This window comes from Quercus suber, unplaced genomic scaffold, assembly GCF_002906115.3.
Source record: "Quercus suber isolate HL8 unplaced genomic scaffold, Cork oak 2.0 scaffold_55, whole genome shotgun sequence".
Lineage (NCBI taxonomy): Eukaryota > Viridiplantae > Streptophyta > Magnoliopsida > Fagales > Fagaceae > Quercus > Quercus suber.
Window position 1 is genome coordinate 48,586 of NW_027069520.1, and position 15,036 is coordinate 63,621.

The 15,036-nt window shown below is 32.6% G+C and overlaps 3 protein-coding genes across 3 annotated transcripts; 2 read left to right on the forward strand and 1 right to left on the reverse strand.

The window, feature by feature from the left end:
* The first annotated feature begins 2,406 nt into the window (after nt 1-2,406).
* LOC112006478 (probable WRKY transcription factor 43) lies at nt 2,407-5,559 on the forward strand. The gene is made up of 2 exons (XM_065772224.1): nt 2,407-2,735; nt 5,382-5,559. Exons 1-2 carry the CDS (start codon nt 2,407-2,409, stop codon nt 5,557-5,559), a joined length of 507 nt encoding a protein of 168 aa, XP_065628296.1.
* A 2,912-nt stretch (nt 5,560-8,471) lies between these two features.
* Nucleotides 8,472-9,274, reverse strand: LOC136067015 (SUMO-activating enzyme subunit 1B-1-like; the record flags this gene model as incomplete). The annotated part of the gene is made up of 3 exons (XM_065772225.1): nt 8,472-8,883; nt 8,965-9,069; nt 9,152-9,274. Coding segments are annotated over 3 exons (351 nt in total), but the record flags the coding sequence as incomplete, so codon positions are not given.
* A 287-nt stretch (nt 9,275-9,561) lies between these two features.
* On the forward strand, nt 9,562-13,785 carry LOC112006469 (SUMO-activating enzyme subunit 1A). Its single transcript, XM_065772173.1, is given in 11 exon segments — nt 9,562-9,816; nt 10,084-10,135; nt 10,725-10,923; nt 11,108-11,187; nt 11,288-11,492; nt 11,494-11,522; nt 12,111-12,309; nt 12,494-12,573; nt 12,674-12,790; nt 13,352-13,402; nt 13,676-13,785. Coding segments are annotated over 11 exon segments (1,188 nt in total). The 5' UTR covers nt 9,562-9,733; the 3' UTR covers nt 13,769-13,785.
* Nucleotides 13,786-15,036: the final 1,251 nt, after the last annotated feature.

Genomic DNA, 15,036 nt, shown 5'->3' on the forward strand with positions numbered 1-15,036 from the left:
TTAGTATCTTTTGATTTAATGGAAGTAAAAATGAGAGTTTTGTACATTGGATACTACCTTTTACATAATAGAATTAGCATGTTAGAGATCATTAAACCGTGATTTTTTTTTTTTTTTCTTAAATTTCCTTTGCGAAGGTGGGGAGGACTAAAGTGATAAGAGGAGATGAAAATGCAGTGCAGCATCATCGAACATACCCTTTGGTGTCCATAAATCAAATGATTGAAATTAAACACTTTTGAGTATAGTGAAGTACAGTTGACATGGTACTCCAAACCATTTACTATTGAAGAATGAACTTTTTCACATGGTTTTTGACTTTATGTCATATTTTGTATTAAGTAACTTATTTTTATTGGTGTAGAATATCATGTCACTATATTCTTTATATGTCTTATCGTTTGATTTAATGAAAGTAAAAAATGGGAATTGTTTACACTAGATATTACCTCTTTTATAATAGGCTTACATAATAGGATTGGCATGTCAAAGATCAATAAACTATGAATTTCTTCTTCTTTTTTTAATTTGAATTTTCTTTGATAAGGTAGGGAGTACTAAAATGTGGTATAGTTGACATGGTACTCCAAACCATTTAATATTGGATAATGAACTTTTTTTACATGGTTTTTTTACTTTATTTCATGTTTTTGTGTTAAATGACTTGTTTTTATTGGTGTATAATATCATGTCACCCTACCCCAAAAACCTAATAGTCTCTCTTGACATGAAGGTGCAAGGTTACTATTGCAAAAGCAGGCTTATATTACACGGAGCCAAAAGAAATATGGAGCATGAGAAACATAATTTTACGGCTATGTGCATGTGGTTTTGTGTAGCAATTTTTTAAACAAAAAGTGGTTACTAGCTTATCAAATTGCAACTTTATGATATTTACCCCAAAGCTTGAAAAATTCCAATTCACATTAGAGATAGGTCAGTGACAATAATTATCTCCGGCATATGGCATCATCTCTCACAATATTTGGACCCCACAATGCATATACTGGATGCACAAAATACCTTCTCAATTAGTGGAGGTGTTTAAGTTGGCTCATGCGATTTCACTAGAATGCTTGCTACATTCCACCGAAAGATCACATTTTTTCTCCTTTTGTATTCATGTGCGCTGCGAAACTTTCTCATGTAATGTGAACCGTTGCCTATCCATTTCATTTCAAATATTCCATTTCTTCCACACGTGCCTCACTTCTACTTTGAAATAGTGTCATTGTCACATATTAGATTGAGCATAGCTTGGCTTCAAATGCTGGACTTCTACTAAAAGTATACCGTAGAACTTTTCATTTTAAGGTTGACCAGATACAGACAACCATAAGTTAGGCAGAAACACCATCCCAAGCCAACTGTGCAAACCTTCATACACTTCAATCAAGGTTTAGAACACATTACCTATGTAATGTAACCAACTGAGCTAAGTAATCAGCATATTTGTGTCTGTTTAGTATTGTTGCAATAGAACATTAATTGAAAATTTTAGCATTTTGAGTGTGTGGAAAATTATAATGAATAGTGATTTAAAGTTATGGATTTATAAGATATGATCAATTAATTATAGATTTTTTTCTTAAAAATTCAAAAATTCCATCTAAGGCCCTTCTAGCTTCTAGAAAAGGTTTCTTTCCAACTCCAATATTTTTTTATTAAATGTAAATTTTGAAAATCTAACCGTTGAATTATACTTTCTTTATGCTTTTAACATGCAAGTCAAATTTCGTTCAAATAAAATGTTATTCACTATTTGATCAATAAACATATATTTTATGCATACTTTTATACCACAAAAACTTAAAATTTTACATTTGATTAATGACATAGCTATTGATATTTGATTTTCTTGAAATTTTGCAAACACAAAGGACATAATAAAATCATGCAATCCAATGGTTAGATTTTCAAAATCCACATACAAGTATTTGAAGGGTTTCTCTCCAAACTTGTCCGCCCTTAAAGCTCTCTAGCAAACTTTATATCTAAAAAAATTGCAATAATATTGTTCATTTTTGGTAATCCTAATCTAACTATGCTGTTCCTCAAAAAATAAAAAATAAAAAATAAAAATCTAACTATGCTCTTAATTCTTATCACTTTGCGTGTAATTTACGCCAAACATTGTCTTATTCGTGATAGATATTAGACATACGTCCGTGTACACATTAGCTTCTATGACCCAAATTTCTTCATTGTGAATCTGTGATTGGTATTTGGACAAACTAGCCATTACAGCCGCCCACCAAAATTCCACATTTTTCTTTCTTACGTCAATCTCATAAATAAAAAATAAAAAATAAAAAAAGTAAAACACGCTCTTCATACGCTTTTCATCTTTGTTTTCTACCTAACAAAAGTGAATAAAGTAGTATTAAGTTCTTGGAATTATTCTACATGGCTCCAATGCAAAACAACCTAATGTTATTACTAGGTTCTTCTAGTTCATCAGCAGCTTCTACTTCTTCATTAAACTTAGAGAATTTTAATTCTCAGAATATTTTTCATGGTGCCAACAAGGAGGACAAAATGAAAGCAGAAACCAGAATTCAACATCATGAAGCTAATAACATTTCTGAGAGGGGAGAAAAAGTTACAAAAGGAGACAAGAAGGTCAAAAGGCACAGATTTGCATTTCAAACAAGGAGCCATGTTGATATACTCGATGATGGGTACAGATGGAGGAAATATGGGCAAAAGGCAGTGAAGAATAGTAAATTTCCGAGGTTTGTTATCTTTTTCTAATCATCTTTTAGTTCCCTTGGCTTCAAATTATGGTCATATATTGAGGGTTATGATCAAATTATGTGTAGTATAACTCTGTGATGTTTGCCTCATTTCATTTTTTATTATATTAATATCTTTATAATTTTATCATTAGATTCCATATTCTTTTTGTTTGTAAGACATACGCCAAATTTCATGTCTATTGAAGTTAATATTTGAAATATAAATATTTTATGATTAGCTTCATCATTCTCTGTGATTCCACTTGATGGAAAACTCTCATTAAGTAAAGAAAGATGATTTAGCTTGATTGTTCCTTTTTCCAATCAGAATTTAAGCACAATTGTTTATGTTACCATGCATGCCCCGTGTACCTTTTGCATGATTGCATGTATCTAAGTAAGCATAATACATTCTTGTCTCTTGATGGGTTTTAAATCGGAAATTGGGAATCATTCTCATGTTGAGCCTTTCATCTAATACAGTATTTAGGACTGATACAAGATAGGTCTGTGTAGTTTCATTCGATTCTCCAACCCCAACTGAGTAGTTTAGGTTTGAAAACAGTGGTTTAACCATTGATGTCTAAGCTGCTCACTTAGTTATGGAGCATAAGGTTCTACAACAACGAACAAAGCCTTAGTCTCAAAATTTTGAGGTTAGCTATAAATTCTCAAAATATTAGTTAAGGTCAATCATATGTATTATTTTTCCCCATTTTACTCTATCAAAGATTCTAAAATCATATTCACTCCCTCAATTGACATGTCTTTTTTTTTTTTTCTTTTAATCTCTTCTACTAATGTAATTTTGGATCTTTCTCTATAGTATTACATTCCCTCGATTTGGACAAACTCGCTCTTTCTTATTTGTGCATTAGTTACTCTCCTTTGCACATAACCAAAACATCATAAGCGGCTCTCCATTATCTTTTCATCAATAGGGGTTACTCCTATTTCTAGGCAAATTTTCTCATTTCAAATCTTATTTTTCCGTGTATTTTCACTTATCCATCTTAACATTCTCATTTCAACCATACTATTTTATGGAGCACAAGGTCCTTAGAGCTGAAAATTAGGATTCATGCAAAGGAGGCTAGTACCATTTAACGTGTAGAACTTATACCTTAACCATTTTTTAACTTATTGACAGATTCATTTTTGTGGGGGGAAATAGTGGATGCAGATACGTGATTATCTTGGGTACTGTGTGGTACTGGGATAAAGCCCCCATTCATTGAATCTGATTGCTCCAAAAGAAGCATTCTTTATAATTATGTTCGACAAACTTAGTTTACTTTTCTTCTAATCGAGAAGTTATATTTCAATTAACACTAATTTAGAGGCTGTTTGGTACATTATTTTAAACACATATTTTCAATTTTTAAATAATATTTTACACATTTTTTTACACATACGTTTTTTACTGAAAACTATTATTTAAACACACGTACCAAACAGGCTCTTATTTTATAATAATTGGTTGAAAAGTGAGATCATATGTTCAAGACCCACTGAGCGAGTGAGCATATAACTTACCACTAAAAAAATTAACTTGTCTACTTTTGCTCAATTGACTTAAATGAGCAGAATTTGCTTATCTTCTTTTCTTTTTTCTTTTTCTTTTTTTTTTTTTTTTTTTGAGAAAAAATTTCATTTTATCTTTGTTACATAATTGTCAGCAAAAATTCACATAATTGGACACTAGCATGCTAAGGCCCTATTTCGTTTGTTGTCATCTTCACGGTGGATCAGGCCTATCTCTAAACTTTTTTCTTTTTTCTTTTTTTTGGGTGAGAATCACCTATCTCTGAACTCAAATGAGATCTTTTAAGTCTTTTTATTTTATTTATTAACTTTCAGAAAAAAAAAAATATATATATATATATATATTAACTAGTATACTTATTCCAAGAGAAAGAAAGTAGAACATTTAAAAGGTTCACATAGTTTATAACAAATACAAATCCTCCATCTTCTGTTTGTGTTCCATTCTATACTCCACCTATTACAACTTGTCATATATTTATTTAACTTTTCTTATATAATAACTACAATTTAAAATGAAAAAAAAAAATATATATATATATATATATCAATCAATCAATCTCATGGCATATCGTGATTGGTGGAACATAGAATAATATACAAAAAGTGGAACAGAGAATTTGTATTCACTCATAACCAAAATTTATACTACAAATCAACCGGCCAAAGAAAATTGCATTTGCCAATACTATATATATATATATATATATTACAAGGCAAATGCATTAAAAAATGTACAATTCTTATCATAATCAAGAACTTTGTGACTAGTTAGTAGCTCGACCTGAAATCATTCATGTGTGCTCAACATGTTAGCATCTCAGTGAGCTTGATTTGCATTGTTGGCCTACTTCCACAACCATTCCTTATCTCTTAAATTGCTTCCATTCATTCTTAAATTCCTCGCCAACTATTATGGTCTTGGTTTTTGCATAGCAAACCTCTACTGTGTGTTACCATTTTAGTGAGAATTGATACACAACCCGGTTGTCTTTTTTCATTCTTTCATGAGGAACATTTATAATGCATGACAAATTTTCAAAAACAATACTATTATCTTGCAGAAAATGAACTGATTTTGTGTCATTTTTTTTCCAGGAGTTACTACAGGTGTACTCATAAAGGCTGCAATGTCAAGAAGCAAATCCAACGCCTTTCCAAAGATGAAGAGATTGTGGTGACAACCTATGAAGGGATGCATTCACATCCACTAGAGAAGACTACTGATAGCTTTGAACAGATCTTGCAACAGTTACAAACACCAGCTCCCTCATGAAGTACGCCATGTCAAAAACCATTGCAGAGTGTCTCAATGCACACAATTTCTAATTAATGTACTGTTCTACTAATATGTTCAAGTATATGCATAGCGTGCAACATGAGATGAATATGGAAAGCAACCGATCTTATTTGTAAATCATTTATCCTAAACATGATATTGAAACTTTTGAATAAAAGAAACATCAATTCCTCAACATCTATTTGAAAATAAAAAAGGATTGATAGAGACAATTGATTGTTACTAGCACCCAAACTGGTTCAAATCATAAAATATCAAAATGAGAGAGGGAGAGAGACATTTCATGTTGGAACTAGGATCATTTCATGTTCATCTCTATATCCACCAAAGCTCCTCATTGGAACAATGCAAATTGCATACACAATTGAAGCAATAGCAAGCCAACCCATCACAACCATCCACCTTCTCCCATTACCGCTTCCACCATAAGAATCTCTTCTCATCTCCACACTTGCCACCACTTTCTTTTCCTCCTCCACTCCTACCTCTCCTTTCACATATTCATCACGCACAGAAAAAGAAGACAATGAAGACAACGACGAAGATGAAGAACAACAGCACTGAAAACAAACAGGCAATACATTGCTGATCATCCCACCAGTTTCATTTTCATGATCATCATCATCAGAATCACAAAAGGACACTGATCTCACTTCACTCTCTTGAGCCAAACCATTACATATCTTCTCTTCCATCCAAAACTCATCTCAGTTTCACTCTCATCCGCCTCAAAAAGCCGCCGCCCTTTCAACCTTCCACTCTCAATGACTGCTTTTCTTTCTCTACGTATCTCTTCCATTACCAAATCATTGGTCCTCACTTTCCATGCTCCTTCTGGAGGAGACGGTCTTTGTTGAAGTGAAGACATGAGGCTTCTTGGAGAGCTGTCTAGCCTTTGAAGAGATTTAGCCATGTGGTTAGAGTTTGTTGAATATCTTCGTAGGGTTCTTGGGTGAGACTGATTGTAGGAATGCCAATTTTGTTGTAAAACCATGAACTGGTGGTGCAGTTTATCTTGTTCTCTTTTCTTTTCTATATGATAGCCTTTCATGGTGGGGTCCCTTTCTCCTTTTTTGCTCATTTGATCATGGCTTGTGCTTCGTGTGGTTTTTGAATGGAAGAAGTGAGAGAGAGGCTGATTTTGATTTGAATGTGTAGAGATTATAGCGGGATAAGAACAACCACCCACGTTTTGATTTTATATTTTGAATTTTGTTTTGAAGAAGTTGGGATAAATAAGAATCTACATTAGTTACAATTAAAATTAAAAAAAAAAAAAAAAAAAAAGAGGTTACATGCTTGAATCCACCACACTATCAGTCTATGGAATTTATTGGATGTTTCATAGTCATGGGCATAGAGTAATTTACAACAGTTGACAACACATGTTGTAATTTTTCTATAATAAAAGTAATGTCAATAATAAAATCATGTTAAAGAAATATAACATCAATCACAACTTATCACTTGGGAAAGAAAATCTTTCCATTTAAATTCTCTAATTCTCTCTAATTTTTAGCATCGAAAGACGTATCTAGCATTTAAAAAATTCAATGGTTTAACAATCCCCATTTAAACCACACAAAATCAAGTAATGATGTGAATCACAAATCTGGCTAAAAATTGGGAAAAATGAAGAGGATCTTCTCTCCTTAATAAATTATGATTTTTTTTTTTTTTTAATCTCTGTAGCATCTCTTACTCCTTTAGTATCAAATTTGGACCATCAAGCAGGTCTTAATTTATAGATAAGATTTATCTTAAAAGCATGACTAGCAATCTTTAAAGTTTTCCCTTTTTTTCTTCATAGGATCTGATGAATGATTATTACTTTTGCTTTATTTTTTTATGGGAATTACTTTTGCTTTTAATTCTCTGTCGTTGGTGATGAATCACTTATTGTTTTTTTACGTGTGGTTCTCCACTTATCAGAACCTCATATGCTGAAGTGAACAACTGAACTAATGCAGACAATAATGAGTTATACCCTTTTCTTCTTCATGATAAAATCAAAAAATTATAAATTGACTACGACCTAAATTATTAGATTTCCAAATGATGTAGCTTTAATAGGAGTGAGGCATTGTAGTGCATATACCACATGGTCCTGGCAGCTATAATGGTAATTGTCTTCCTTTTTATCTCCCGTTTAACTTTACAGGACAGACTAAATGCCTATTCCCCACCACCCATGATCACAAAAGAGTAATGTACCCATGGGGGGTCTCTAGCATATAATATATCACATCATCTATAACTATTATTCCTGATATTCAACAAGGGATACCGCAATTACATAAAGAAACTACCACCTTTCTTGGCATTGGTGTAGGACCAAGCTTATTTGCTAACTATTATTCTACAACTTATTGAAGTGATCAATTGACTGTGAATGGTGCATTCGCGTGATTAGTGATCACTTTCGCATAAACTCACCACTCACAGTCAACAACTTCAACAAGTTGTGGCAAATATTACTTGGTTAATATTGATTTATTGGATTTACAGTCATGCAGCAAATAATAACAACTGTGCACTGTGGCTTCCTGAATAAGTTCTTTGTTTATTTGAAAGAGCTTTATGGTCAAAAACATCATCATGCGCTTCGGCACCACAATATTTCTTAGTTCCTTTGCTTTTTCCTCTCTTTTTTTTTTTTTTTTCTCATAACTCATTATTGTTTGTAACTTTGTACCCTAAAATAAGAGCATTATGATACTAAACTTGAGTTAATTTCCAAGTGTCGCCTCCACTTCATGTCAGCTCCGTTTAAGAGTAGTAAAGTTTTCTCAACAAGCACAGGAAATTGTATAGAAAGCAAAAAAAAGTGGCTTTTTAGCATGCATGCGCTAAAGAATCCTTTTTCCGTTTCTTACTGAAAACACATATAACTCAATAGTCAGACATGAATAACAATGAATGAACAAGAACATGACAATTCCAACCAGCATGCATCATAACTTAAGATTCAATAGCAATGCGGCAAATTCCAGTTGCAGAAATTTTGGTGTCTCTCTCTAACAAGCTAGTGTTATCTTAACTTCAATATTAGGAACAATAATATATCCACTGCAGGTCAGTTTCTTCTTGTCAAAATTCTTTAATTTCCTACACAGAACTTACGACTGATTCCTCTTGTCAATCCTCTATTTCAAAAGCTACCCTCAGAAAGGCTGCTCAGCTTCCACTTTTTGGGTTTGAAATTGAAATGTCCTCCATTATCCCTTTCCCATCCACAGCATCAAAGAAGAAGAAATTTTTTAGGGGGTCCCCTTTGCCTGATATTGCTTTGATAACCTCCTAATAAGTTCAACACTAAACTATGTCAAAATAATGTCTTAAATGTTAAAAACATGACAACAAAGTGGTTCGATATGGCACCTGTCCAAGGATTCCCCCAATGACAGCACAAACTGGAGGGAATTCTCTTGTACCCGTTACCAATCTTTCAAGAAGTGCATCAGGAATATGAGATTCATTCAATGACTGCCACAATATCATGCAAGCAGGAGTGAGAAGATGAACAACACAATCATAAAACATAAGCAAAAAATTCCAAATACCATACATTTGCCTCACAAAGCTCCTTTTTCAGCTTCAGAACACCAGGAAGATCTGCAATCGAAACGTCTCCTGGATGGCGCCCATCAGCCTCAAACTTTTCTATCACTGGAACAAGAGAGAGGATAATTTAGTAATTATCCTATTGATATAGATGATTTGGAACCTATTACATTCAATCTTAAAAAGTACAAATGAAATCAAAAAAGGCATATTAAATTTGTAACTAGAAAACGCCAAAAGCAGCCTTCAACTTCTTATCCAAAGTGTTCAAACTTAATTAAGTAATGGTACAAGGACCAGGTATAGCAAATGAATTGGTAGTATCTTGTGAAAGTAGGAAATTAGCAGCATTTTTTTGGAAAAAAAAGGGGGGAAAGGAGGGGGGGTCTAAAAAACAAGCTTTCTCAGTTTCATTTCAAAGATAAAAAAGCAAAAAATCGTGAGCTCGTATTTGCTTCGCTTTGCTTTGCTTATTCTTCACTATTCATAAAACGCAGCACTTCGAGCTTTCTAGGGTCTCTCTCTCTCTCTCTCTCTCTCTCTCTGCGCTTTGAATTAGGGTTTGTAAAACAGGTTACAGCTAGGAATGGACGGAGAAGAGTTGACTGAGCAAGAGACTGCTCTCTACGATCGCCAAATTAGGGTTTGGGGCGCTGATGCTCAAAGAAGGTAATTTTTTTTTTTTCCAAAATTTCGTTTTTCATTTTGTGATTTTATTCATTGAGTTCGTTTTTAGCTAGCTCTGGTTTGATTTATTTTTATTTTTTAAATTTAAATTTAAATTTTATTTTAATAATTCAATAATGTGATATATAACGCGTGAACATCAGCTAGTAATAGTAATTCCTATTAATTTCATAATTTTGTTTAGCCATATTATGAAGTTGCAATTTTTAATTTTTTAACTAACAATTTTATTTTATTTGCTTGTTTTAGATTGAGCAAATCTCATATATTAGTCTGTGGAATGAAAGGGACTGTTGCTGAGGTAGTTCTTAATTTATTAATTTTTTTTTTTAATGTTGTTAGAGTAATGGTTAAATGATTATTCATTGTTTTGTGACAATTTAAGCATTTGGAATAATCGGTAATTTATTACAGTATCAGAGTGGTCATGGGTTCTCTCTCATTTAAAAAAAAAAAAAAAAATCATGTCTTGGGTTCTACACTACTTCTAGGAAGCACAAACACTTCATTGGGGTGCGGTGTCGTATTCACGTCGTATTAGTGCCATACCTGTCACGTCATGTTATAATTTTTCAGAAATTTCTTGGATTGCCGTGTCGTACCCATCTCTGTACCCATACTCATGTTCTTGTCCGAGCTTCCTAGGTTCTATTAATTAAGGAGTCTGGGCCTATACATGGGGGGAGTGGCATTATAATTATGGTGTAATGATTATGTTTGCCATTTCCTAATGATTTGAGGCAATAGGTAATTTATCATATGTATTGCTAAATGTTGGTATATTCATTCTTATTTACTCATTTCAATTATTATGGTAATTATTGTTTGGTGTTGATTTATGTAAGCTTTTTTTTTTTTTTTTTTTTTTTTTTTTTTTTTTTTGTCGGTAGTTTTGCAAGAACATTGTTCTAGCAGGGGTTGGTAGTTTGACATTGGTGGATGATCGGGTAGCGACCGATGAAGCACTTTTTTCTTCTAATTTTTTGATACCTCCTGATGAGAATGTGTATCGTGGGAAAACGCTTGCCGAGCTTTGTTGTGATTCCTTGAAAGATTTCAATCCGATGGTTCGTGTTTCAGTTGAAAAAGGTTTGCCCCATTTGTTCTGTATCTTTTTATCATGTTCTGTTGAACTTGCTGATGTTATATTTATGAGTACAATTTATTTACCAAGGCTGGCCGTGTTACATTACTTAAGTTGCTAATAATCTATATTTTCTAGTGCAAGTCAGTGGGAAGAGATTTGATTAAATCCAAATTTTCAATCTTGCAGGTGATGTGTCAAGCTTTGATGGGGAGTTCTTCAATAAATATGATGTTGTAGTTGTCAGTTGTTGCTCACTTGCGACAAAAGTACAATACAAACTTGTTTTCCTTAATGTGGTTGTAGCTTGTAAATGGTTTACTCTCTATATAAGTTTCTTCTGACATGTTTGATTTTTCTTGGCTGCAGAAATCGGTCAATGAGAAATGCCGGAAGTTATCAAAGCATATAGCATTCTATACAGTTGACTGTAGAGACTCTTCTGGTGAAATATTTGTTGATCTGCAAGACCATATATATTCAAAGGTGATCATCTTACTCTATGTAAATTTTGTACCTCGTGTTATATGTTGCAGTTGTTCGATATCACTAGTTGATATCTTATTGTGATTGTGTTAACNGAATGAAAGGGACTGTTGCTGAGGTTGTTCTTAATTTATTAATTTTTTTTTTTAATGTTGTTAGAGTAATGGTTAAATGATTATTCATTGTTTTGTGACAATTTAAGCATTTGGAATAATCGGTAATTTATTACAGTATCAGAGTGGTCATGGGTTCTCTCTCATTTAAAAAAAAAAAAAAAAATCATGTCTTGGGTTCTACACTACTTCTAGGAAGCACAAACACTTCATTGGGGTGCGGTGTCGTATTCACGTCGTATTAGTGCCATACCTGTCACGTCATGTTATAATTTTTCAGAAATTTCTTGGATTGCCGTGTCGTACCCATCTCTGTACCCATACTCATGTTCTTGTCCGAGCTTCCTAGGTTCTATTAATTAAGGAGTCTGGGCCTATACATGGGGGAGTGGCATTATAATTATGGTGTAATGATTATGTTTGCCATTTCCTAATGATTTGAGGCAATAGGTAATTTATCATATGTATTGCTAAATGTTGGTATATTCATTCTTATTTACTCATTTCAATTATTATGGTAATTATTGTTTGGTGTTGATTTATGTAAGCTTTTTTTTTTTTTTTTTTTTTTTTTTTTTTTTTTTTGTCGGTAGTTTTGCAAGAACATTGTTCTAGCAGGGGTTGGTAGTTTGACATTGGTGGATGATCGGGTAGCGACCGATGAAGCACTTTTTTCTTCTAATTTTTTGATACCTCCTGATGAGAATGTGTATCGTGGGAAAACGCTTGCCGAGCTTTGTTGTGATTCCTTGAAAGATTTCAATCCGATGGTTCGTGTTTCAGTTGAAAAAGGTTTGCCCCATTTGTTCTGTATCTTTTTATCATGTTCTGTTGAACTTGCTGATGTTATATTTATGAGTACAATTTATTTACCAAGGCTGGCCGTGTTACATTACTTAAGTTGCTAATAATCTATATTTTCTAGTGCAAGTCAGTGGGAAGAGATTTGATTAAATCCAAATTTTCAATCTTGCAGGTGATGTGTCAAGCTTTGATGGGGAGTTCTTCAATAAATATGATGTTGTAGTTGTCAGTTGTTGCTCACTTGCGACAAAAGTACAATACAAACTTGTTTTCCTTAATGTGGTTGTAGCTTGTAAATGGTTTACTCTCTATATAAGTTTCTTCTGACATGTTTGATTTTTCTTGGCTGCAGAAATCGGTCAATGAGAAATGCCGGAAGTTATCAAAGCATATAGCATTCTATACAGTTGACTGTAGAGACTCTTCTGGTGAAATATTTGTTGATCTGCAAGACCATATATATTCAAAGGTGATCATCTTACTCTATGTAAATTTTGTACCTCGTGTTATATGTTGCAGTTGTTCGATATCACTAGTTGATATCTTATTGTGATTGTGTTAACTCTTCTGTGAAAATATTTCCACATCCATGTAAATTTTGTACCTTGTGTTATATGTTGCAGTTGTCCCATATCACTAGTTGATATCTTATTGTGATTGTGTTAACTCTTCTGTGAAAATATTTCCACATCCATAATGAAAATGCTTCTACATGTGGATTCTAGAATGTTTAGATTAATGACTAATTTTGCATGTGATAGTTTTGCATAGTCAAGCCATAGTTGAATGCAAAGTGGAACCTTATTTGCTGTATTAATTTCAAAAGTCTCTATAGCTCTATTGTGGCTCTGGAATGGTAGATAGCTCATCCAAGGGTTCTCAAATGTCTATGCTTTGACTCTTGCATTATAAATTTCTGACTAATATTTGTATGTTTTGGCTGTTAAGCATCTTAGTTATTTAATCATATTCAGATATCATGCTTGATGAAAGCATTCCTATATTTGGTGTTGTTTTTATTTGTTTGCAGAAAAAGCTTGAGGAGACTGTTGAATGCAAACTGCAATATCCTAGTTTTGAGGTATGACTTGGATTCTCATGGTTCTTTCTAAAGATTTGAGTTTAATTAGTCTTTTTTCCATACCGCATACTCTTTTCTTCATCCCCACTCTTTCAATGAGCTTTATTTACCAAAATCGTTTTTAGTTTGGAGGCAGGGAGAGGGATTTAGCTGGAAGAATTAAATCTCTATTCCAAACCTTCCCTTTTGAGTGCCATGGCAACACAATGAGTGCAACGGCTTTGGTTTCTTTAAGATTCATTAAAGAATCTTGACGCATTAGTTTCATTGCAGGAAGCAATTTCAGTGCCTTGGAGAGCTCTGCCAAGGAGAGTGTCAAAGCTATACTTTGCTATGAGAGGTCGGGTAAATCGTATAGTTATATAGCTTCTTAATAATGAAAACCCCCCCTTTTTTTTTTTTTTTTTTTTTTGGTTTCTAATATGAGTTGGGCCCAATGGATGGGCCTTGGTTAAGGGCTAATCCTTTTATGTTTGAGATGCTTTGGGTTTAGAAACTAACAGTCATGAATTCATGGGCCTAATTTGGATCCAGCCCAGTTGAGGGGTATGTATTATTAGGCAAAATTTTAGCATAATTAACTTCTTTTCTTGTTTTTACATTGTTAAAGTAGCATGTTATGCTTGATGTTTTTATTATGATTGACGTACGATAAAAATAAAAATAAAAAACTATGTGAGTAATTGGACCTCGGTGAAAGTGATACTAAACTAATAATATTTTTTTCATTGTGGAAAAAAATTGTGTCTTTAATATTAATCTTATTGTAAAGATGCACTCTATTACTTTTTTTTTTTTTTTTAAGTCAAGATGTTCTCTATTAATAGTCCAACAATTATTATTTTTTCACTTCTTTTTAAGTGAAAGGTGACAAGGAGGTACAAAAAAGAAATTTCCATTTTCTATATTCTCCTTTAATTTAAATCTCTTACTATTGGGTAACTTTGCATAATTTTAACTTCAAGAATCCTTAATATGATAAGAAAGGAAAACTTTCACGTATTAAGCAAACTTAGAGTTTGTTTGAATACTGCTTATTACTGTAAACTGAAAATTTATTACTAAAAACACTGTAGAAAAATAATTTTTAACTGATGAATAGTGTCTGTGGGTCCCATGAACAATTTTTAAATGATGAATAATTTGTGTTTTTTCGTACAACTGGATCTCATAAACAGTGCACGGGACCCAGTTGCTAAACGCAAATGCCAGACATGATGAGTTTGGAACGAAATCCAAACTCACACTTAATTTCACGGATTATTTAAATGAGTCTATTTTATGGTTTAAACTAAATATTATAAATCTAAAAGTATGAATATTAATATGTTCAATTTTGAATAATGTAACACCATCAATATGGTTAGAGATAAGAAATAAAATCTTATTATAAAAATAAAGCATCTATGTCACTTAATATAAGATCTTACACACCCTTTATTTCACTTGAAATAAATTGAATTTTATCTTTGTTGTTTCATTTTTTATTTTTTATTTTTTGAAATAGTTACAATATGTTACTAACTTCACAATTTGAACATTTCCTCTCTAAAACCCCAAACACTTTATGCATGAAAATGTGTCAATTAAATTACAAAGTTCTTGGCTTATTACATTCATGATGAACAAGAAGA

What these genes read in the sequence shown, in the direction of transcription:
- LOC112006478 (XM_065772224.1), top strand. Translation starts at nt 2,407, where the DNA reads ATGGCTCCAATGCAAAACAACCTAATGTTATTACTAGGTTCTTCTAGT. An exon ending in AAGAATAGTAAATTTCCGAG is followed by an intron (nt 2,736 to 5,381) that starts GTTTGTTATCTT and finishes TTTTTTTTCCAG; the next exon opens with GAGTTACTACAGGTGTACTC.